Source organism: Orycteropus afer, unplaced genomic scaffold (genome assembly GCF_000298275.1).
Source record: "Orycteropus afer afer isolate SDZICR_OR568_19922 unplaced genomic scaffold, OryAfe1.0 scaffold00040, whole genome shotgun sequence".
Classification (NCBI taxonomy): Eukaryota; Metazoa; Chordata; class Mammalia; order Tubulidentata; family Orycteropodidae; genus Orycteropus; species Orycteropus afer.
The window spans coordinates 2,333,683-2,356,820 of record NW_006921627.1 but is presented as its reverse complement, the minus strand read 5'-3'; the positions used below and the strand labels follow the sequence as shown (position 1 = coordinate 2,356,820).

The 23,138-nt window shown below is 42.9% G+C and overlaps 1 protein-coding gene across 1 annotated transcript in view; it reads left to right on the top strand.

The window, feature by feature from the left end:
* CACNA1C (calcium voltage-gated channel subunit alpha1 C) overlaps positions 1–23,138 on the top strand; it is an 806,686-nt gene that overhangs the window by 553,221 nt on the left and 230,327 nt on the right. Inside the window, exons 7-8 of the mRNA XM_007937025.2 lie at positions 3,362–3,465; positions 10,960–11,132. Coding sequence (XP_007935216.1) covers positions 3,362–3,465; positions 10,960–11,132 — 277 coding nt within the window. The remainder of the gene's footprint in view (positions 1–3,361; positions 3,466–10,959; positions 11,133–23,138) is intronic.

The window sequence follows — 23,138 nt, the reverse complement described above, 5'->3', positions numbered from 1 at the left end:
CCCTCTGCCTTTCTCCTTCTTAATCTCATTCTACCAATCCTGCCCCACCTGTATTGGTGCAGTTTTATTTTTCTTCTTCTGCTACTGAAGACTTTTCCTGAACTTTCCTCTGCTGATTTGGTTTCCTTTGCAGTCTTGGTTGGGACAGTTACCTCTGGCTAACAAAAGGCAATAAGCCCTCTAAGACCTGGTTCACAGGCTCCCTGGGATGAGGACAGGGTCTGATACACATAGACCTTTTTGCCCTGCCTTTCTAACAGCTACTGCTTTGTTGGATATTTTAGTAGTTCAGCTTCTGGAAAAGTCCTCCATCCCAGAGCCAGGTTGGCTTTACAGCTGTAGGCTCTATTTTTAATAGTTGCCAAGTCCCGAGGAAACCCCCATTCCTACCACAGGACCACATGGGTTCTAGGCTTCCTTCCTGCTCCTTAACGCCCTTTGCCTTCAGTGGCTCCACAGTTCAAGGTTTACACTACCTTGTCTGATCTGGCCCTTGCCTGCTCCTCCAGCCTCATGTTGGAACTCTTCCCTGATCTTCCTCCCCTTTGTACTTCCAGAACCCTGCATACTTACTCCTACAATTACATTTGCCACCCTACACTGTAGTTGCATTTTTCTTATCTGTACCCCCCACACACACACACACATACACACACACATGTGCATGCATGCACACTACTGGGGCTTCCTATTTAGCGCACAGATATATTAGTGAACAAAACTTCCTACCCTCATGTAGCTTACACTCTAGCACGGAAGACAGGTAATAAATATCCTAAATAGGTAAACATAGAGTTACAAAAAAAAAAAGAAAAACACTACCATTGCCGTGGAGTCGGATGCGACCCATAGCAACCCCTCCTTGGGTTTCTGAGGCGGTATCACTACGGAAGTAGATTGCTCGACCTTCCGGGGAGTGGCTGGTGGGTTTGAACCACTAGCCTTCTGGTTAGCGGTCAAGTATCTTAGGCACTACACTACCAGAGTTCCCAACATAGAGTTAGAAAGTGGTAAATGATATAGAGAAAATAGAGCAAGATATATGGGACTGAGAATGCTCAATAAATATGTGTTAAGTTGGATTTAATTATGATATAGTTAAGAGGACATATGTTGTGACATCCTTCTCTCTTCCTCATTAACTCAGTTCAAACCAATGAACTCTTCTCCTCCTCACTAACTCTGTTCAAACCAATGACCCCAAGCCCTTGACACGGTTTTCACACTATTCACTACAACTACATTTGGTGAATTTCTCTAATCAAAATATAATAACACAAGATAAATATTACGCATTTGTAAAAGATTTATTAGAATGCAACACATAAAACCAAACAGACTATGTAGGCCTCTCAGTACTTCTCATACTTTTTTTTATTCACAGCATACAACGTTTATATGATTTGTCCAGCATGCTTAGATAGATGGTTGAAGTTGCCCAGAGTCTGAACAGTCCTGAGGACTGAGGGCATTATTACACCCTTGTAACACATTGGAAGCACCTGGAGTAGAGAGGCTGCAGTGGTTGTCAAACTTTAGAGTGCCTTAGAATCACCTGGGGTGGCTAATATGCAGACTTAGGAGCCTCACTGAAGTCTGGAGCAGGGCCTAGGAATCTGCTTTTGTTAACAGTTCTCTCAGTTCTGATGCTGGTGGTCTTCAGACAACACTTTGAGAAATACTGCAATACACCATAGAGGAGGTCCTCAGTGAATCACAATCTTTGTCTTGTTGCTATATTTGCCATTGGGAACCATGGAAAGAATGATGTCAAGCTATGGTTCTCAAACTTGAGCATGTAGCAGAATCACTTGGAAGGCTTGTTAAAAACAAGTTTCTGGGCTCACCTCCAGTTTTACACCTCCATGGTTTCAGATTCAGTAGGTCCAGGTTGGGGCCCTAAACCGTATGCATTTCTGAACAGGTTCTCTGGTGATGTAGCTGCTGCTGATTCATGGGGACCACACTTTGAGAACCACTAATATAAATCATTCAGAAGGCTAGTGTGCCTTAAGAATTTGGATCTGTGAGCTAATTTTACAACAGAGTTGAGGTTCTAGGAAGATAGCACTAAACCTTATTTATTCTAGTCAGAAAGCATCAGAGGAGATGGATTTGAGAAACTAAATCAGAATAAATGTCCTCTGTGATAAAAATGCTACTCTGTGATTTGTCATCATTTTCATATCCATCTTCTAACTATATATGTTTAACAACCAGATATCTGGAGTAAGAGGTAGTTGGAGTGCTGATTTGTATCTTTTACCATTTCCATGGTGTAAGTATTCCCATCATAGTCAATTTCAAGCTACTGATGTGAAGTCACTGACTGTAGAGTTGGGAAGAGACCAACTCTCCAAAAGCCAGCTCTCCAAAGCCAATCAAAGCCAGCTCTAGCAGACCACTGCCTCCAGCTATGTGGGGGTTTATAAAATTTCCACAGGGTGTCTCTATTTTTTTGGTTAGTTACAGGCCACAGTTTCCAAGTTAAGGACCATGTAGGCTGTGGTTACAGGCACGAGAAGAGTTCTCTGGATATATAAACTAAAATGGCTGCCCTTTCCTGGCTGTGACCTTGTAGTGCTCATGGAGCACTGGAGTTTAGCCTCTAAATTCTGGTCACAACCGGGATTCAGGTGGCAAGTCCTATAGGAAGATCTTTCCTCATGTCTCCTCTAAGGTTTCACTTCTCCTTTTCTGTCAGTAAGAGCTGAGACTTCAGGCACCAAGAGTGCCTCAGAGTATAATCAAAAATTTGACAGCCATGTAAACCCAACTGAGCTAAAACTAAGGAGCTCTGGTGGTACTGTGAGTAAAACATTGGGCTGCTAACCAAAAGGTCAGCGATTTGAACCCGCTATCTGCTCCATGAGAGAAAGATGAGGCAGTCTGCTTCTGTAAAGATTTACAGTCTTGGAAACCCTATGGGGCAGCTCTACTCTATCCTACAGGGTAGCTATGAGTTGGAATTGACTCGATGGCAGTGGGTTTGGTTGTTTTGGTTTGGAGCTAAAATCATCATGCTGAGGAAAGTAGTTTCTAAGGTGACCCACCTTAAACAAGTGAACAGAACACTGGAAAAAGGTTCTGTTCTTGGAATTAAACCAACAGAGCAAGCCAAACAAGGTTCTTCTTGAGGCCAAGCCTACAGATGTGCCTTACAGTTCAGGTGAAAGTCATTGGGAAATATTTTAAATGTAGAAGATGCCAGGGAAAACAATGGATCCTGATCCACATGGACAAAACCCAAGTTCAACCCCACTTGTCTCCTCTAAATTCTGTTCACACACTTTTCTACCTGCCTCTTTGCTTTAACCCAGTTCTGCTTTCTTTCTTTCCTAACTCTCCTTCATCTTTCCAGATGCAGGACGCTATGGGCTATGAGTTACCCTGGGTGTATTTTGTCAGTCTGGTCATCTTTGGATCCTTTTTCGTTCTAAATCTGGTTCTCGGTGTGTTGAGCGGGTAAGCTGATCATTTCTATGTCCTCTTTACAATGCAGCCGAGCAAGGTTCCAGCTTCCACTCTATCCATTACTAGGATCCTCAGGGAGGGGACCCTAACAGGTCTAGGAAAAACAGGAGGAAAAATAAAAAAATGTCTTCATTCAACCAAAACTTCTGATACATTGGCTGGGGAGGCCATTTGGCCTCTGATTTGCACCTAGAGGATCCCCGGGTCCCAGTACTGCTAGGCCAGTGTCTCGGGAGCCGGTGAGTGGTGCTTGGCCATGCTCGGTTGCAGAGTGTGCCTCACTAACTATCATTCCATTCTTCCAGGTCAATGATGCCGTAGGAAGGGACTGGCCCTGGATCTATTTTGTTACACTAATCATCATAGGGTCATTTTTTGTACTTAACTTGGTTCTCGGTGTTCTTAGCGGGTAAGCAGGACCAAGCAAAAAGGTCTTGATTTTTCCATTTATTTTATTTATTCTTTCTTCTATCCTTGGCTTTATTCTTTTCCTGGCTCTGATTAACCTGGGATAAGGGGTCACTTCAGGAGCTTTAAAGTGAATGTCCTTGGCCTGGCTGGATAAAGAGTCAAATATACAAGAATGAATCTATTGGTTTGGGTTGTAGACAATGGGAAGAGAAGATGGTTGCACAAAGAGATACCTGGTCCTCCCTGTTTCCTGTCAGCTCATTCAGTCCTTCCCCACCTTCAAGTAGCTGTTCTGGGTGGGGGAGATTCTTCTCCTTGTAGCTTAATGACCTCACCTTCAGGAGTGGCATGATGAGATCCTTCAGTGGGAAGGGTTTGTCAGCAAGGATTTGAGAGAAGATCCATAGATTATGTGCCTTCAACACATATGGCAGCTTTGCCTGATCTCTTGAGCCAGTCACAATTTGTGACAAATAGGAAAAATTACAGATTTTTGTTATACAGTGTTGAACTAGCCAAGGTAAGAAAAGTTTGGTTTAAACTATAAGTAAGCTAAAAATCAAAATTTTTTCAAGTCTAATTCATAGGCTGAACAGTCCATCTTTGGAATTTCCTTTTCTGCAAAGGGAAGTTAGTTGTTTAAAGCCATAGGTTATTTGAGCATAGAAAAAAATGAAATATAATTTCCTTCAAATTTCCAGAGACACTTTTATTACCAAATCTGGTAGGCTACAGGAATACATTCTACCTAATTTTGGTCTTTGGATAGTTGAGGTTAAAAAGTGCTAGAAGTAGCATTTGGTTGGAATATTGAATAGCCCTGAAAATGGCTAACTTCACACTGTGGAAACTCAATGGATATTTCCACAGACCACTTTCTTCTTCACAAGTCCACACCAGCCATGCCAAGGCCTGACACCAAAATACCCTTAGTGACCAGCTCTTGGGAAACTGCCTTTGCTCTGTGGTGGGGGAGGGAGGGTAATCTGTTTCTGCTCTGCTGGAGACAGTTCAGCTACTCTGAATAGTCTTTGCTAGATATCTAGGGACACTAAGGCTGGATATATTCAAGCATAGGGATAAAGATCCCTCTTCATTTTCACTCAGTGCGGAAACTGGGGGCAGCTACTCCTAAGTTCTGCAGCAGCCTTATACAATGCAGGAGCACTGGGTTTGGTCTTTAGAACTGGGTGAAGGAAAGAATGTGTTCCTATCCTCACCCCTCTCCATGGTGGGTGGCTTGTTAGAGACCTTGATGACATAAGGCTTTTGCCAAGGAGCAGGAGAGTCTATCAGGGGTAAAAAGACTGAGCAGGATAGTATATGTCCCTGATTATTTGCCTGGATGATAGAGAGGTTTTTGTTTCCATGTTCCAACACAAGAAAATGCCCCTGTGTTTATATGTGGGTCCCTAAAGAGAGCACTGAACAAAATAAACTCATCATCACCCACTCAGGATAGACATCTGGGTCTCCTGGCTCTATCACTTGCTGGATGCTTCTGTTGAATGACTTTACCTTTTTATGCATTAGTTTCTTCATCTGAAAAAATTGGGATAATAATATCAACTCATAGGTTGTTGTGATGATAGAATGAGATCCTTTATATAAAAAACTCAGCACTGTAACTGGGGTGTGGTGAATGTTCAATAGTGGCACTAGCATGACAGTGATTATTATTTACTTGGAGCCTATCAAAATTAATTACTGGATAGAACCATCAAATGGTAGAACTGCTCTAGTCCTTTCCTTTTGGAAATGATGAAGTGAGACCCAGAGAGGTTAAGTGACTTATCCAATGTCACTTTGCTGGTATTTTACAGAATCAGGTCCAGAACTCAGACCCACACTGTTTTTAATTACAGCGTTTTCCTTTTGCTGTCTATTAGATGTACATTGATGAGGTTGGGATGTAACACAAGCCAGGGACTAATCTTAAAAAAAAAAAAAAAGAGTTCCTTTTTCTTTCCCCAGAGATTAGGAACCAAATCTGAGCAACTTGAAAGCTCCCTCGCAAGAATATAAAGTAGAAAATGAGGATGATATGATGAGGGTCCCTCCTTAAGCAATGTATCTCCCCACAGTTGTTCTTGGCCCCACCAGCAAAGTTATTTTCCTGGTGGTTGCAAAACAGAGAAGACCAATGACAGCAGCTGCTGATGTTAGAGAAGAAGTAATTTTGGAGACCCTATCTTGGCCTGATATACTCCAGTGAGATAGAGTACGTGAAAATACCTACCCTAAAGGCTGGTACTTAGTGATACTCAAAAGCATTCATGGTTACAGGACAGGAGCATTAAGACTTTGGGGAAGTATCTATAGTTGACTATAGATTTAATTCTTTCCAATAGACTGCTGAACCATTGATCCCATATGTTTGTTTTTCCTGAAGTCTTTCTCCACTGCCTGCTGCCTGATGCATTCCCAGAGCTGCAGTCTGCTCCTCGCAGTCCAGATTTGCTGATAGAATGTCTGTCAAAGCTTCCAAGGGCTCTAAGAGGACCCTCTGCCAGGCCAGTGAGGAATCTGTGGGCTGATCATCTCCACCTCCTGGTCTGAGGCAGCCTCTTCTAATTTGTGAAGAAGCTGGCCACTCTGAATGGGCTGTCCTGGGCCTGCATAGTGACAGAAACTGGAATCAGTCCCCTGTTGACTGACCACCACATGGTGGCAATAGTTCCAAGTCAGTATCTTGATTAGGTAAAACAACAACGTAAGAGTCACCACAGAAATGCAGTAAAATGCCCACTTATTCATCAGTCAGACTTCTGATTAAGCCAGCCTTCCAGAAGCATTCAAAAAGACACGGAGCTAAGTAAAATGAACTGTCATAATGATAGCAATAACAATAACTACCATGTGCATGGCGGGCTCTGTGCTCAGTGCTTAATGTGGATTAGCTCATTTAATGCTCACAGCAACTCTTATCAGCTAGGTACTATTTAGATCTTCATTTTACAAAGAAGAAAAGTGAGGTTTTGATAAAGAAACAGCCTCAATTCTAACAGGTGATAAAATGGAGGATTCAGGATTGAACCTAAGCAATATGACTCCGTAGTGTGTATTCTTAACCTGCATGTTAAGAATAAAACCCATTTGACTGATTAATCTCATGTCCCTAAATTACAGTCAAGGAATTGCGAGGGGAACAGTAGAAGCCATGATGAGGTTGGTGAGCTGGAACAGGAGGGTGGCACCACAGGCAGACTGCACATAGTCAGTGGGAACAGAAAATCCCAGCCACCAGCCAGAAAACTGCAGCAGGGCAGGATGGTTTAGCATAAGGGCTGGCAGCCCTGCAGACCTTAATAGTCCTTGAGAGAGAGCAGAACCACCAACTCAGTAGCACTACAATAGTAGAGATTCTGGGACTAGGGTGTGAGAAACCCTACATATGTTCAGTTAAGAACAACATTATTTCACAGCCCAGCACAGTGACTGATCTTCAGCACAATGACCGATCTTCATAAATTATGCCCTCTGGTCACCAAGAAAAGATTAAATTCTGCTTGGTGTGTTCTGCTCATGAAGGTAGGGAAGAGGACACTCTATAAAGCTGCTATTTAAAAGGTAGAAATTCAAAAATTTTGGTCATGAGAGTTACATGTCCTTTATCTGGGCCATTCACATATCCAGAACACTTTATTCCTGACAAGGCCAGGTAAAGTCTAAGTTTATGCAACTCTTAATTTTTTTTTTTTTTTCCCAAAAATGCTTCCATGTTTATTATCTACTAATCCTCACATCAACTCTATTCAGATTTTAGGACCAGTATTAGCACAGATAATAATCTGATTTTATTTACTTTCCCCTCCAGAAATCTCAGTCTCTAGCCTACTAGAATTAAAACCACAGCAGTGACAGGGAGATTCTTGCAATTATACTGGAAGTTGGAATCAGGTGGAAGTCCCTGGACTTTGGAATCTGGCTACTTTTTGTTATTTCAAAGAGACATGTGCCTACACCTGTCAAGGGAAGAAATGGGCCCTAGGATCTTTTAGATGAGTGATTATCCAGTCCTTTTTCCCTCAGGGAAATCGGAACATCTCTGTCCCCAGAAAGCATAAGACCTGGTAGATAGGCATTTTACAATCTGAAGGCATACACTGGAAACTGGACTATGACACCACAGTGAAGGCACAGTATCCAGGTCCAGGAGGAAGCAAGAGCAAAGCCAGCACGTCCATGCCTTGTGAGTGGGAGCAGAAGAGATGGCAACATATTGATTTGCAGAGGGTCCATAGCTCCAGCAGTTTGCCTTGAATGGGGTTTCCACACTCACCTCCCTTTGCATGCTTTATATTACTGAGCACCAGCCCCCTAGCTCTCCACTCAACCCTTCATTTTTCATGTTGGCCATTGCTGGTGAGAGATGAGCTCTTGCCTGATGACAAATCCCATAGCTGTGACTGATTGTCTAGCCAGCACTAGTCCCTGGGCCCAGCACAGCCCGTCAGGCTAGGGCTTCACATCTTCATTAGCTCAGTCCCCAGAGCAGCACCTGGCTGGCATCCAGGCAAGGAGATAAAGAGCCAGGTACTGCCACCCAGACAGTCACTTACTATATGGGTTCTAGTGAAGGAAACCTCACTCACTGTGCAGCCCACCACAGACCTAGTTACGCCCCTATTCCCTGAGAGCCAAGGGGAGCCATCAGGGCTTCAGAACTTCCCCTGCCACTTTTCCACTCCTCATACCCCCAATATACATCATTCTGCTACAAGAGAAAATATCTTAAAGCCAGTCAGATCCATCAACACAATTGGTTTTGTTTTTCTCCTCATGGTTTTTTTAGTTCCATAGAGGCTGGCTTTCATTCCACTGGGCAGATGCTATAAAACAGGACAGGTTCACTTGTCCCTACTCCAGTTTTATCTTAATCCTTTTCTGCCACCTCCAAAAGAAGGAAGTGTAGTAATTTTGGAACCAGATCTTGAATCCTCAGCTATTCATTGACCTCATAGCCCCAAACTCACTTCATAGGAAAGGAGTAGAGATGGAAATGGGGATGAGGAGAAAGATAGCCAAGAGAGGGGTCCTTGAAATGCAGCATTTGGTGTTGATTTGCATAGAGAAGGAAGTTCTGTATGATATTACTGTCTCTAGAGAATAAGACTTAAAGCCTGTGGAGAGCTAACCAGGTATAGGGGTAAAAGGTTAGATGGAAAGGAGGCTGGCATCTTTCCAAGCCCATCCTCAACTTGGGTGTTCCAGCAAAAGGAGGAAGGGAGGAAAGCAAGGCAAGCTTCCATCTTCATTGTTAGCTGTCAATCTGGCCTCTTTTCCTTGGCAAAAAACTCCCTGGGAAGGAAATGAAGGTACCCGCCAGTTGGCAGGAAGCCTGAGAAAGAGCAAGTTCAATCCAATTAGAATTGGATTCAATCAAATTTTAGAAGAAAATTCAATCCAAACCAGAGCATCATTAAGGCAGCAGTTGAAGAGACCTCATTAACTTGAGAGCCCCCCATTTCCTAATTTGAAAAGTCCCCTAGCTCCCTCCCCAGCCCCAACCCCATTTCACCACAGAAATAGTGAGTGTTGAATCTGTGCTGTCCTCTGCAGCACAGGCAACATGCAAACACTCCAAATTGTTTGTGGTGATAGAGCTGCCCTCCATGACTAAGTTCAGGAGCCAAGGCCCTTGTATACCTATGGTTTGTTGGTATTATCATTCCTTCCCAAGCTACCCTTCCTGTAGAAAGGCAGCGGGTGGAAGAAATTCCTTCAAGGTGTTTTCTTGAGGCTCTTGCCATGAACTAGACCTTTAGTGATAATACTTCAAGAATTAGCGAAGATATGCAGTGTATATGCAAACACACACACATTCCCCACACCCAGGGCCCTATTTCCAATACACTGAATATCAACGACAGAAAGACTACTATCTACCTATTTAGGAAGAAAAAGGCACAGACTTGCTTTGAGAGTTGAGAATTAGCCTTGTCGATTATCGTCTTTTTGCTGCCAGTCCCCTCTTTGCTCAAAAAGTAAATTCGAAGTCAGAGAGTAAATAAGGGGATAGAATCATAGAACACAGAAGAGAAACAGTCATTCAGTGAGAAGTTTTTCCAAGAGGCCTTTCTTCCAGCAAATCCCAGTCCATTTCCAATTTGTAATTATTTTAAACTGAATGCATCATTTAACTTTCATATCATCTTGCTTTTACATATTTTTCTATTCAGATTGGATTTTTGCTTTTTGAGTTTTTTTAAAAAACCAAAAGGGCAACCTCTAGGACATTTTCTTGTGTTTGGAATCCTCATTTGTCTCCATGTGGGAAAGAATTTTGTCTAGATTGGAAACCCTTCCAGGCATGCTAAAAGTGGCAGAGTGGTCTCTAGTAATGAGAATAGAGATTAAGGAGATTAAATCTCCTTGGTTCTAAATTAGTGGTGTACTGGTAAATAGTTAGCAATAGGCTCTCTGGGGAAAAGGCCGGTTCATAGCATATGCCAGTTTCCATGGTATAAATATTCCCACCACGGCCAATTTCGAGCTACCAACATAATGTCACTGAAATTGGGGACTGGAGTAGGGAAGAGATGTGCACAGTTGGCTTTCAGAAGCCAGTGCAAGTGAGCAGCTGCCACAAACCCTGGGCCTAATGCCTTTGGTCACCTGGAGACTCATGAGATTTTACAGTTGCCATGCAATACTGGGAGGAATTAAAGTGGGAGGAATTAAAACTCCGAAACCATTGTGGAGTTTTATTTACTGCTCAGACAGGGTTCCCAGGTCTTTGGAGAACAGTTGTTATTAACAGGCAAAGCCTATGATTATGATCCAGGAAGAAGGGAAATGGACTTTATCCATCCCCTTATACTCTCATGTGCCGTGTCAAGAGATCCCCTTCAGTGGCTCTTTTCTATTTCTGTGGGAGTAAAGACAAAAAATAAATAATAAATAAGATGACTAGAGAAAGCTGTCTGTAGAACATAAGACTTGGGACAGGTTTCCTAGTGCAAAACAATTCATTCTTTTGTTTTTCCTTATCTCCCCCTCTCCTTTCATACCTAACCCTCTCCCTCCTCCTGTGTGCTCTCCTGCCTTGCCCACTCCACCCTCTCTCACCAGAGAGTTTTCCAAAGAGAGGGAGAAGGCCAAGGCTCGGGGAGATTTCCAGAAGCTGCGAGAGAAGCAGCAGCTGGAAGAGGACCTAAAAGGCTACCTGGACTGGATCACGCAGGCAGAAGACATTGACCCTGAGAACGAGGACGAAGGCATGGATGAGGAGAAGCCCCGAAACAGTAAGCAGCCATCTTCTGTCTTTGCGTTGGGCTCTGGAAGGGAGAGGAGACAGCAGGGAGGACAGTATAAAATGTTTATTACCAACCTTTCTTTACAATCCATAATTTATCTACCTGGAGCAACATTTGTCTCATTGATTGGAATCATTTGCTGCACGTGGAAATTAGTCACAACTGTGAAATAATTTCTGTTGGTCCATAAAATCTAATGTTCTATTTAGAATCTTTGACCTTAATTGACTCTGTTAAAAGGGAGGAAGGTGATTGGTACCTGCTGTTAAGATTTCACTAAAGAGATACGTTTTAAATTCAGATAGACTTCTTCTCCAGGCTCCATCTCCTTGTGGAGGGGAGCAGGCTTCTTGCTCCAGACTTATGCCAAAGGAACAGTTTCCAGCCACCCAGGTACCTGAAAAGCTTGAAAACGCCTACACAGGATTCTCTCCCACTTTACAGTAGACTGCCAGGCACGCTGAGTTACCTCACAGGAAAAGCAGCCCAAGATTTTTCTTAAAGAAGTTAGATTCGAAGGTCTTGGGAAATGCTAAATGGAAGAGTTGGGGAAGCCCAAAGGAATTTGTCAGAATATAATTAGGTTATAGAAATTGAGCTGGGTCCCTTCCTCTGGGTCTTCAAATGGCAGATTGTTGGATAGGCTGTCTCTAATAGGAGCTCTGGTAGCATAGTGGCTAAAACACTTGACTGCTAACCAGAAGGCTGGCGGTTCAAACCCACCAGCCACTCCTCGGAAAGAAGGTTGGGCAATCCTACTTCCGTAGTGATACTGCCTCGGAAACCCAAGGAGGGGTCGCTATGAGTCGGGGCCGACTTGACAGCACATAACAACAACAACAACAGGGTGGAAATGAGAGTGATAGATGATATTGACTCTTAGGTGTATAAAAGATGGCCATTCAGGATCTTATCAGATTAGCTCTATGGTTCTCAAATTGTGGTCCTTGGAGCAGCAGCAGCAGCATCACTTGGGATCTTGTTAGAAATGCAGACTCTTGGGCCCAACTCAGACCCACTTATTCTTAAACTGACCCACTTATTCTTAAACAGACCCACTTATTCTTAAACTGGGGGTGGGGCCCAGAAATCTGTATCTTAACAAGCCCTCCAGGTGGTTGTGATGTACACTAAATTTGAGAATCATTGGGTTAACTCTACCCGGAATGTTTCATTTGACCTTGATCTCTTTGTGCCAATAACCACGCTCTGCTCTCTCTGTGTGCAATATTTTTTCTTTCGGCTTGAACATTTGAATAGGTACATTTCTATACTCTCAAGCAGCCTAAGTTAAAAATTGATTCCTAAACATTCAGTATCTAGAGCCGTCAAAGAACCAAACAGGTTAAACAGTTAACCAGGACATTTGATCTCTAGAGTCATGCAGGTAAAGGCAGGGACGCAGAAATGTGCCCTAAGCACAGAGGGAGGAAAGAAGACCAACTGAGGCTCAGGGTGGCTGACAGAAGGAAAGCAAAATTACTGATCAAAAGCTTCTCTCCTTGAGGAGCCCAGGAATGCAGCAGGGCTATCAGAAGAACTTACCCCTCCACACTCCCCCAAAATTAAGGTTTTTCCCATTGTTGTTGTTGTTGTTATGTGCCATTGAGTCGGACCTGACTCATAACGACCCCTTCTTGGGTTTCCAAGGCAGTATCACTACGGAAGTAGATTGTCCAACCTTTCTTCCAAGGAGTGGCTGGTGGGTTTGAACCTCCAGCCTTCTGGTTAGCAGTCAAGTGCCTTGGGCACTATACTACCAGAGCTCCTAGGTTTTCCCATTGTTGTTGTTGTTATTTGCCATCGAGTCGGACCCGACTCTTAGCGACTCCTCCTTGGGTTTCCAAGGCAGTATCACTATGGAAGTAGATTGCCCAGTCTTCCTTCCGAGGAGTGGCTGGTGGGTTTGAACCGCCAGCCTTCTGATTAGCAGTCAAATGCCTTAGGCATTATGCTACCAGAGCTCCTGGTTTTCCCATTAGAGGTTTAAAATCCCTGTGTGTTGGGTGTGTGTACATATATATTCTAATAACTGTATATGTAAAGATAGTCTAACTTCTTGGCATTGTGAATAGGTATTATGTCCATTGTGCTTAAACTTCGTGATTGCCTTCTGTGTGTTTCCACTCATTATTATCTGAGTTCTAATGGGGAATCTGGGAGAAGGAACAGGTGGAGGAAGAAGGGAAGAAGATAGCCAAAGATAGTTTCAGAGAACAGACCCTCAGAAGCATCCCCCAGAATCCTTGCTGTCTCATTTCAAAGATTGATTTAATAAATTTATCAATTATCCCTTTCTGATAACTCTGCTCAAGGTGCAAATACAAAATTAAAACACTACAAACAACAAGGGGCTGGAACAATATGATTTAATCATCTAAGAAGGCCTTCACACTCCACTAAGTAGTTTTGTAAGTTGGAAGACTGGTCTTTGATGGATTATAACAATGAGCAATGATGCCTTTGATGGTCTTTCTGAAAAAAAGTCTGGCAGCTTCTATTACACGGTTGATGAAACTGGGGAGTAGTTGATGAGTTTGTGGCACTGAATGGTATGCTAAATAAGTTGGCCTGTGGCCCATAAAAAAAGCTTACCTCTAACATACAGGAATTAGTATCTTTACTCCTCTCTCCATCGTAAGTCAGAATAGCATCCCTGTCTCATGATCAATGGTGATGAGCATTTGTCTTACCATGTGTTATTAACAATGTGCAATATCCACTACTTGTATAGCAGCCAATTGCCATCCATAGAGACACATGGTTATTCTGTTCTCTGGTTAAAAACAAAAGTTTCCAAGGTAGAGTGTGCTCTTTCTCCATCTTGTCCATTAAATGAATAAACTCCAGGCAGAGTCCCCAGCAGTATCCTTTGTGCTGGAGCAGATCACATTGACAAGGCCCATCTCTCCAAACTCCTGGCCAAAGTTTGGGAAGAACATAATGAGCTGCCTACCCCAATGGACAAAGTCTTTGCCAAGATTTTCATAAACCTAAATATGGATGAAATCAGACTCTGGGGATTGTTGTTCATCTCACCTTGTACTTGCTTCCTTATGGCTTAGATGAGACTTTTGGGTCTGCTTCTCTTCCTCTTTTCTAAAAGGACCAGAATGGGACGCTGGTTCCTTCATTAGCAGAAATGGTAGTCCAAACAGTTCTGGGAGATGGAGCATAAGAATGGTATTTAAAAAACACAGTTTAAAGAGTGAAATAGGCACGTGCAATGAAATAGAATGTAGGAAACTTAGAAATGGAGCCAGGAATAAAGTCCAAAGGAATTGGGGAAGTCCAATTAAAAATAAAGTTGATGTGATTAAATTACTAAGGAATTGGTGGCTTATTACAAAAAAAGCAAGTGTATGGCTCTGAAACTATTTTCTTATCTTCAGAATTTAATATTTTGCCCTTTGAATCAAATGCAAGGGGAGAAGTCCTGCTAAAAATTATGTGTGTTTCAATTACAGTAGTGTGTTAGCCTTTGAAATTTCTAAAAAATTACAATATGGTATATTTGCCAGTTCTTTTTAGTTCACAAACGAACTAATCTTTAAAAAAAAAAAAAAAGTTATGCTCACTCTTCATCAATGGTTCTGGCAACTTCTGTGTTTACCCTAGGGTGAGCTCTAGCCAGCCCTTACAAGATGCCACTGGTGTAAGGCACTCAAGAGATAGGGTTGGCTTCAGTGCAGGAACAAATAAATGACATCATCACATACCTACTTTAAAAAGAAAAATAACCTGTTGTCATCAAGGTGATTCCAATTCATGATGACCCTATCTGTGCAGAGTAGAAATGCACACCACAGTGCATAGGAAAACCCAAATACCTATAGTTTTCAAGGCTGTGACCTTTTGGAAGCAGATTCCCACGCCTTTCTTCTGAGGGGCCTCTGAGTGGGTTCAAACAGCCAAGCTTTTGGTTAGTAGTCAAATGCTTAACCATTTGTGCTGCCCAGAGACTCCCAAACATACCTGTTGTTTGTTGTTGTTATGTGCCCTCGAGTCAGCCCCAACTCATAGCAACCCCTCCTTGGGTTTCTGAGGCAGTATCTCTAGGGAAGTAGATTGCCCAACCTTCTTTCTGAGGAGTGGCTGGTGGGTTTGAACCGCCAACCGTACGGTTAGCAGGCAAGTGTCTTAGCCACTATGCTACCAGAGCTCCCAAAGCATACCTAGGGGACCCAAATTATTCATGTTTCCTAAGAAAGACTGCAAAAGCCACCGAGGAAGTAGAAGGAGCAAGTGTTGGGAAGACAGCAGAGAGAAAAGACACAATTGGACGGCATTCTTTTAAATAATTACAATAAATAAAGTGGCCAGTAATTTATATACAAAAATATCTTCCAATTCCTCCATTCAACAGATTAAAAGTTTAGTCTTTATTTACTGCATCCCAGGCACTGTTCTAGACACTGGGGATACAGCAGTGAACAAAGTAGTCCAAAATCCCTACCCTCGTGAAACTTACATACTACTGGGGAGACAATAAATTAAATAGTATGTCAGAGAGTGATGAGTGTCATAGAGAAAGATGAAACAATGAAAGGAGTGGGGAAGTGTTGAGGGGTTGTAATTTTAGATAGGGTGCCCTGAAATATCTCACTGAGAAGGTGACATTTGAATAAAGATTTGAAAGAGGTAAAGGAATGAACCATAGATATTTGGGAAAAGAGGATTCCAGACAGAAAGAACCATCCATCAATAACAATTCCTCAAGGCAGGAGCATGCCTGGTACATTTGAGGAATAGTGAGGAGGCTAATATGACTGGAGAGGAATGAATAAACGGGAGAGCGGAGGAGATGAACTCCAAAGTAACCAGTAAGTAGATCATGAAAATCATTGTAAGAACTTGGTCTTTTACTGGGAGCAAGCCAAGAAGCCACTGGAGCTTTTGAGCATAGAGGTGACATGATCTGACATACAATTAACAACATACTTCTGGCCATTGATCTTATGCAGAATAAAATAAAGGTGGCAGGCTACTGCAGTAATGCAAACAAGAAACTTATGCTGGTTACAATGGAGGTGATAAGATCAGACTCCAGAATGACATCATTTGCTGATGTATCAGATATGGGATATGGAAGAGAAGTTAGAGATATCCAAGGTGATCGTCCTAAACAACAGTAAGAGGGAAATATCATTTATTGGTATAGGGAAGACTGTAAGAGGAATAGGTCAGGAATATCAGGAAAGCTATCTTTAAGTCGGGAGGCCTACTAGACATCTAAGTGGAGATATTGAGTTGTTGTTGTTGTTGTTGTTGTTGTTATGTGCTGTCGAGTCGGACCCGACTCATAGCGACCCCTCCTTGGGTTTCTGAGGCAGTATCACTACGGAAGTAGATTTCCCCATCTTCCTTCCGAGGAGTGGCTGGTGGGTTTGAACCACCAGGCTTCTGGTTAGCAGGGAGATATTGAGTAGGCAACTGAAAATGAGATCGCAGGAGAGGTTTAAGGTAGAATTACATATTGGTAGTCAACAACATACAGAAGGTATTTGAACCCATTTGCCTGGATAAGATCACTAGAGAGTATGTATAGGCAGAAATGAGAAGAGGTCCAAGGATTAAGGTTAGAGATTAAGGAGATAAGGAAGAATCTGAAAAAGAGTCTTAGAAAATATGGCTAGAGAAATAGCAAGAAAAGCAAAGAAAGTGTTGCAAGGAAGGAGAGTATCCAGTATGTCAAGTATGGTGAGGACTGAAAGCTGATCATTAGATTTAATGATGGGGAGTTCACTAGCATCTGTCTTGACAAGAGCTACTTTGGCAGAATGATGGAGGTAAAAGCATCATGGCATATCAGAATCCTATTTCATGAGTCAAGAGTCCATAGACTTCCTGAAATGGCATTAAGCATTGCTTTGCAGCCCTCCTGTTTCGTTGGCATGGCCTAGCTGCCAGCCATCTGAGGACTTTGGCCTTCAGAATGTGAAAGGAGGAGACTCAAGCTAGCATGCCTGTGGCCCTGAGGAGGTCACTGTCAAAAGCCCAGCCATTCATTATATCCCTGTGTAAAGCCACGTCATACTAGGCATTGCCTCTGCCCTTGGTACAGACAGTCTTGGGGAAAAAAAGGAGAACATGATACTCAAGCCATTTCAAATAGAAAAAAGGCCAGAAAGGAGCAATGTTGTGGACTCTTGTCCTTTGTGCAGCTTCCAAGGTGGCACAGCCACATGAGTAGTGGCCTCCAAGTCCCTCTCCTTTCTGGATAAAGGCAAGGATGATATTGAGGCCTTACTACTTGATTGACTGCTTCCCTCACTCCCTCTGAGCAGCAGTAAGCATCCCTTCTGAGGGTACCAATTGCAAAACTGTTTTTATTACACAGGGTTTGTTGTTGAAAGGGACAAGGTCCATCTCCAGAAGCCCAGGCATTAGAGAGAAGCCATAAAGAAAGACAAAAAGACAAGAATTTATCTTTTTTTTACTCCTCAAGATCAAAAACTGCATTTATTAAATACCTATCCATATGAAAATTTGTGTCATTAAGACAATTTAAATGCCATCTCAGCCCTCTAAAACTTGCAGTTCAAGACATTTATGTGAATGAGCATATATAAGACAGACAGACGTGCAACTAAAACATTGAATTTCAACATAGATAAGCAGGATTAAATATTTACACCAGTGGTATTCAGTTATGTGACTCGGGAGCCACTTCTGCAATCATCATTAACCAACAGAGCCACATGACTGCTGCATGCCCTGCAGAGTTTCGGATAATGTATTATTGAAATACAGAAATCTGAGGACTCATAAGAACTGCAGATTGCCCACAAAAGGCCCCCATGTGGCTTGAGAGCAGAAGTCTGAATATCACTGATTTACATTATATACATGTCAAGGGCATGCACATAATTATTTGAGCTTTTATTTTTTTTATATATAATTTTAATCAGTATAATCAGTATTTACACTGGACTTAGCTCATGTTCAGGAACCCTAGTGCCTCAGTGGCTTAAGCACTTGGCTGCCAACCAAAAGGTCAGCAGTTTGAACCCACCATCCGCTCCACAGGAGAGAGAGGTGGCAGCCTGCTTTCCTAAAGATGACAGCCTTGCAAACCCTATGAGGCAGTTTTACTCTGTTCTGTAGCATCACTGTAAGTTGGAATCAACTCGATGGCAACAGGTTTAGCTCATGTTCAGGATTCACCTCTAGATTTCTGTGACAGCTCCCATAAAGCATCTGGCTAGGATTGCATGAAAAGAGACACTAACTTTCATTTTCCTTGGTTCTTTTCGTACTTTGTACCTGGCTTCAGGCCACTAGTGAGAGTGGACCCATTTGTGCAGACCCCAGATGTATCTCCCGTCCTCCCCATTAACTTTCACCTGACCCTAATCAGATCCCTATACTTTTAAGATTGGAAAGTTCCCTTAGCAGTCAGGTTTGGAAACTGGAGCCCAAGATGGGGAATAACTCATCTGGGCTGATTATTAGTCAGTTCTCAAACCCAGATCTCCTGGTTCCCCACACAGGACTCTTTCCCACAATGTTATGTGCCTCTCAGAGAAGCCTTCATGGATGCCTCCAGGCAGACGCAGTCTCACTCTCCCTTTGTATTCCCATGACATACCTCCCCTTATCCTGTGTAATTAGAGTTACCTCTTTACATATCTTTTTGCTAGGCTAGAGGTCCTCAGCTGGGCCGCCTTTAATTCACCCTGTGTCCCCATTACCTGACATGGCCTAGGGCTTGGGAATGTTACACCAAATAGAAGTCAAGTACAAGAGTTTGTGAGTACATTTCCATGAGCAACTTTTGGCAGAGTTCTGCCTTAGCCCTTGTCCAAGGCTAATAAAATAGATGAGTTTAGACAATCACTGAACTTGAGTGGGTTTATTGTTGTTCCTATTCAGAAGTAATTTTCATATGACATCATTAATGACTTTCTTTCAAAGAGCTTCACTTACACATTTCCTTTCCAGTGGCTCTAAATCATTCTTCACTCTTGGACAGTGCCATTTGAAAATAGGCAAATGAGCATGGAACCCCCTGTAAATGGGGACAGTGATTGGAGAATTGAAGTGCCATGGAAAGTGTGGGAACTCTTGAGAAATGAGACTGGATTGTACCCTGAAGATGATAGTGGTTAGTAGGGGGTTGCTTTGCACTGGACTTCTGCTGTGAGACTCTATTTAATGGATTCTTTTGGCTCTGGTAGTAATTAATATTCATGAATGAGGTCCCATGGACCTGGTATTGTGTGCAGCACCTCATTAGGGAGGGACCACATCCTAACAGAGATCAAGGCATGGGTATTTTCATAGCTGGTACATCTGCCCTGGGGGCACAATCTAACTGCTACACTGACTGGTCCCGTAAGTTTGTAGATGCTGGTTTCCCAGACTGAGGATCAGTGGAAGAGCTGCTTGAGGGGCCATGTTGAGTGCTGAGAAAGAGGTAGGCATCACAGCCCAATCTCAGTGAGCCACTATGCATTTTAAAGCACAGAACCAGCAGCTATAGGCAAAGCTTGTTGGCTCAGAGCTGTCAAGAAGCCAAGACAATCTCTTCATTAGACAATGAAGGAGTATGCTTCTGAAGGAGTAGAGAGGTGCAACCACATAGCATTTTTTACTGGAAACTTTCATGGCCTGCCCACACCACCGCTAGGTCAGCATAAAGGTGCCTGGCAGGTCTGTCAAGTGGTTGCTTAACAAAGACTGTTTCCATTCAGGAGGCACATACTCCTCTCCCCCATAATCACCACCCATTAATGATCCCAGTTCACAGGGTGCTCTCAAGACAGAAAGAAGCTCTGCTGTATCCCTGTAGAGCCCAGGGCCATTCAGTGAGGACATATGAAACAATAGAAAGAGGCAGGCTGAGGCACAGACTTCAGAACTCACAGGGCTGTGTCTTTAGGTGGGTGGACCAAAGAAGAACACCAAAATCACTGCCATCAAGTCAGATCCAACTCATAGCAACCCCTCCTTGGATTTCTGAGGTGGTATCACTACGGAAGTAGATTGCCCTATCTTCCTTCTGAGGAGTGGCTGGTAGATTTGAACCGCCAGCCTTCTGGTTAGCAGTCAAATGCCTTAGGCCCTATGCCACCAGAGCTCCTCCCAAAAATCATAAGCCCAACAAACTTCAGAATATAAATGGTTATATTTATCACGAAGAATGAGATCTACAGCTGAGAAAGGTTCTAGAAGATAACTCCCTTTGTCTTGCTTTAACTTTTACTCCCTACCATCTGTGCTAAGAATGGAACTGGAAAAGAGGAAGCCCTTGTGGCAGCAGGATCCAAGCCAGAAAACGTGCTAGGCAGTGCTATGGTTTCTGAGAGGCACAAGATTATCCAAGGAGCCAACAAGATGTAACCTGCAGTTTAAAGGCAATAAGTGGGCAGCCATGTTTCTAGGATCACTGGCCACCCACCTACCCACCCTCCAAGAAGCAAAATATGAAGACTATTAGTTCTTCAAGTACCAAGGCTATGAGTCCTTGATGGGGAGTAGCACTCAGAAGTCCCCTTGCTTCTCCAACTCCTGGAGAAGAGCACCTCTGCTTTTCAGCCAGGGTCTTGGCCCAAGCCATTGTCTCCTCAGGTAACTTCTCCAACAATTTCACCAGCTTCCCAGTTACCTACTCACTGCCATTGAGGCAGATCCAACTCACCAGTACCTCTCCTTGGGTTTCCAAGGCAATATTACTACAGAAGTAGATTGCCCAACCTTCCTTCCAAGGAGTGGCTGGTGGGTTTGAACCACCAGCTTTCTGGTTAGCAGTCAAATGCCTTAAGCACTATGCCACCAGAGCTCCTAGTTACCTAGGCTAGAAAAATGCTCTTTCTCTCCCTTCCTCCCTCTTCTGTGCCTCCACCATAGTTATCAACTCCTCTATTATCAATTGTCTTCCTGGAATGTCCCTCTTACCCTTTCCTCCTCCTCTCCTCACCTCTTCCCCTAGAATTGTTGTTGTTATGTGCCATTGAGTCAGACCAGACTCATGGTGACCCCTGCTTAGGTTTCCAAGGCAGTATCACTATGGAAATAGATTGCCCAACCTTCCTTCTGAGGAGTGGCTAATGAGTTTGAACCTCCATCCTTCTGGTTAGCAGTCAAGTGCCTTAGGTACTACACTACCAGAGCTCCTTCCCCTAGAGTAGTAGCCACCTAACTACCCTGCTTCCAGCCCCATCCCTACAGATCCTGCATAATATAGCCAGATCAATATTTCTAGAGCTGACCATGTCCCTCTATTGCTCAGAAATTTTGAATGCCTTTCCATATCATTGCTGTTGAGTAGATTCTGACTCAAAGCAACCCTATAGGACTGAGTAGAATTGCCCCATAGGGTTTCCAAGGCTGTAATCTTTACAGAAGCAGACTGACACATCTTTCTCCTATGGAGAAGCTGGTGGTTTCAAACCACTGACCCTTCAGTTAGCAGCCAAGCACTTAACTACTGCACCACCAGGGTTCTCCATAAAAATGAAAAGAAAAGACAACTTCTGGTAAGATGGAGGAATAGGCAGACAAGCGACACAGACCCTCTTCAACAAAGAAAAGAAAAACCAATTGACAGAGATACAGAAGATAATCCTAAAGCCCTGAGCTTTGAAAGGAACTATACAGAAGTGAATTAGGCACCAAGTAGTGGAAAACCTGAACAAAAACGGTGAGTACAGAGACAGTTGGAGCTGCGGACTGTCAGCTTCTCTGACAGGACCAACAGCCTGAATATTTCCAAGTGGTGTTGGGACCTGAGAATTGACCTAAAGATCAGCCCTGGTCACCAAGGGCTGCAGGGATGACTGTGCTGGTGGTCTATGACTAGGAAGGGAAACAGCAAGGAGGGATGCAACCTGAACTGTTGACTTTCTGCTGTCCAGAGGGCACAGCAATTTTGATTGTTTACATGTGGCAGCCATTTTGGATATTTAAAGTGACCAAGGGTGCAGCCATTTTGAATATTTACAAGCAATGGCCATTTTGGATATTTAAAGTGACCAGGGGCGCAGCCATTTTGAATTTTTACAAGCAGCAGCCATTTTGGATATTTAAAGTGACTGAGGGTGCAGGCCTTTTGAATCTTTACAAGTGGCAACCATTTTGGATTTTAAAGTGATAGCCTTCTCATTTGGATTCCAGGGACTTAAGAACAGGCTCTGTTTGCCAAGGTTGGCAGGGACATGCAAGAGGCTGACAACAAGAAAGGAGGCAGGTGGTGAGTGTATAAGTGCTGTCAACTAGTGCATAGAGGAGCACAACACAGTACCTTGCTTGCATAGATAACATACAAATAAAACAAAATGGAAATCGTGGGCAAGTCACTCCAACATATAATCACCAATTAAATATTTAAAAAAAAAAAAAAAGCGTGGCAATGTCTCGGAGACAACAGAGCATCACAGTCCACACAAAGAAGCAAGATAAAGCAAGAGAAACAAGGGACTAGGATATAGACCCAAAACAGATCCCTGAGGAAGACACAGCATTGGTACTCCCTGATAAGGAATTCAAAAGAATTATATTTAGGTATCTTCAAAGGATTGAGAGACACACCAAGGAAAACACAGAAAAAACCCTAGAACAATTTCAAAAGACAATACAAGAACAAAATGACAAAATAAATAAAAAATTAGAAATGATACAAAATCTACAGGTAGAAATCCAGAAGATTAATACTAAATTGTCAGAAATAGATAAGACATTGAAAGGGCAAAGGAATAGAATTGATGCAATGGAAGAAGAACTAATGAGATTGAAAACAAATACCTGAATACTTCTTTGGAAAGGGATCAATCAGAAAAAAGATCAAGACAAAACAAAGAAAGCCTAAAGTTCATCCTTTTGATGGGATACCATCCAAAGGAATAACCTATGTGTCATTGGAATCCCAGAACAGGAAGAGAAAAATAAAACCATTGAGAAAATTGTCCAAGATTTGTTGGAAGAGAACTTCCCTGATATGATGAAAGATGAGAATATATCCATTCAGGAAGTCCAATGAACCCCAAACAGGAT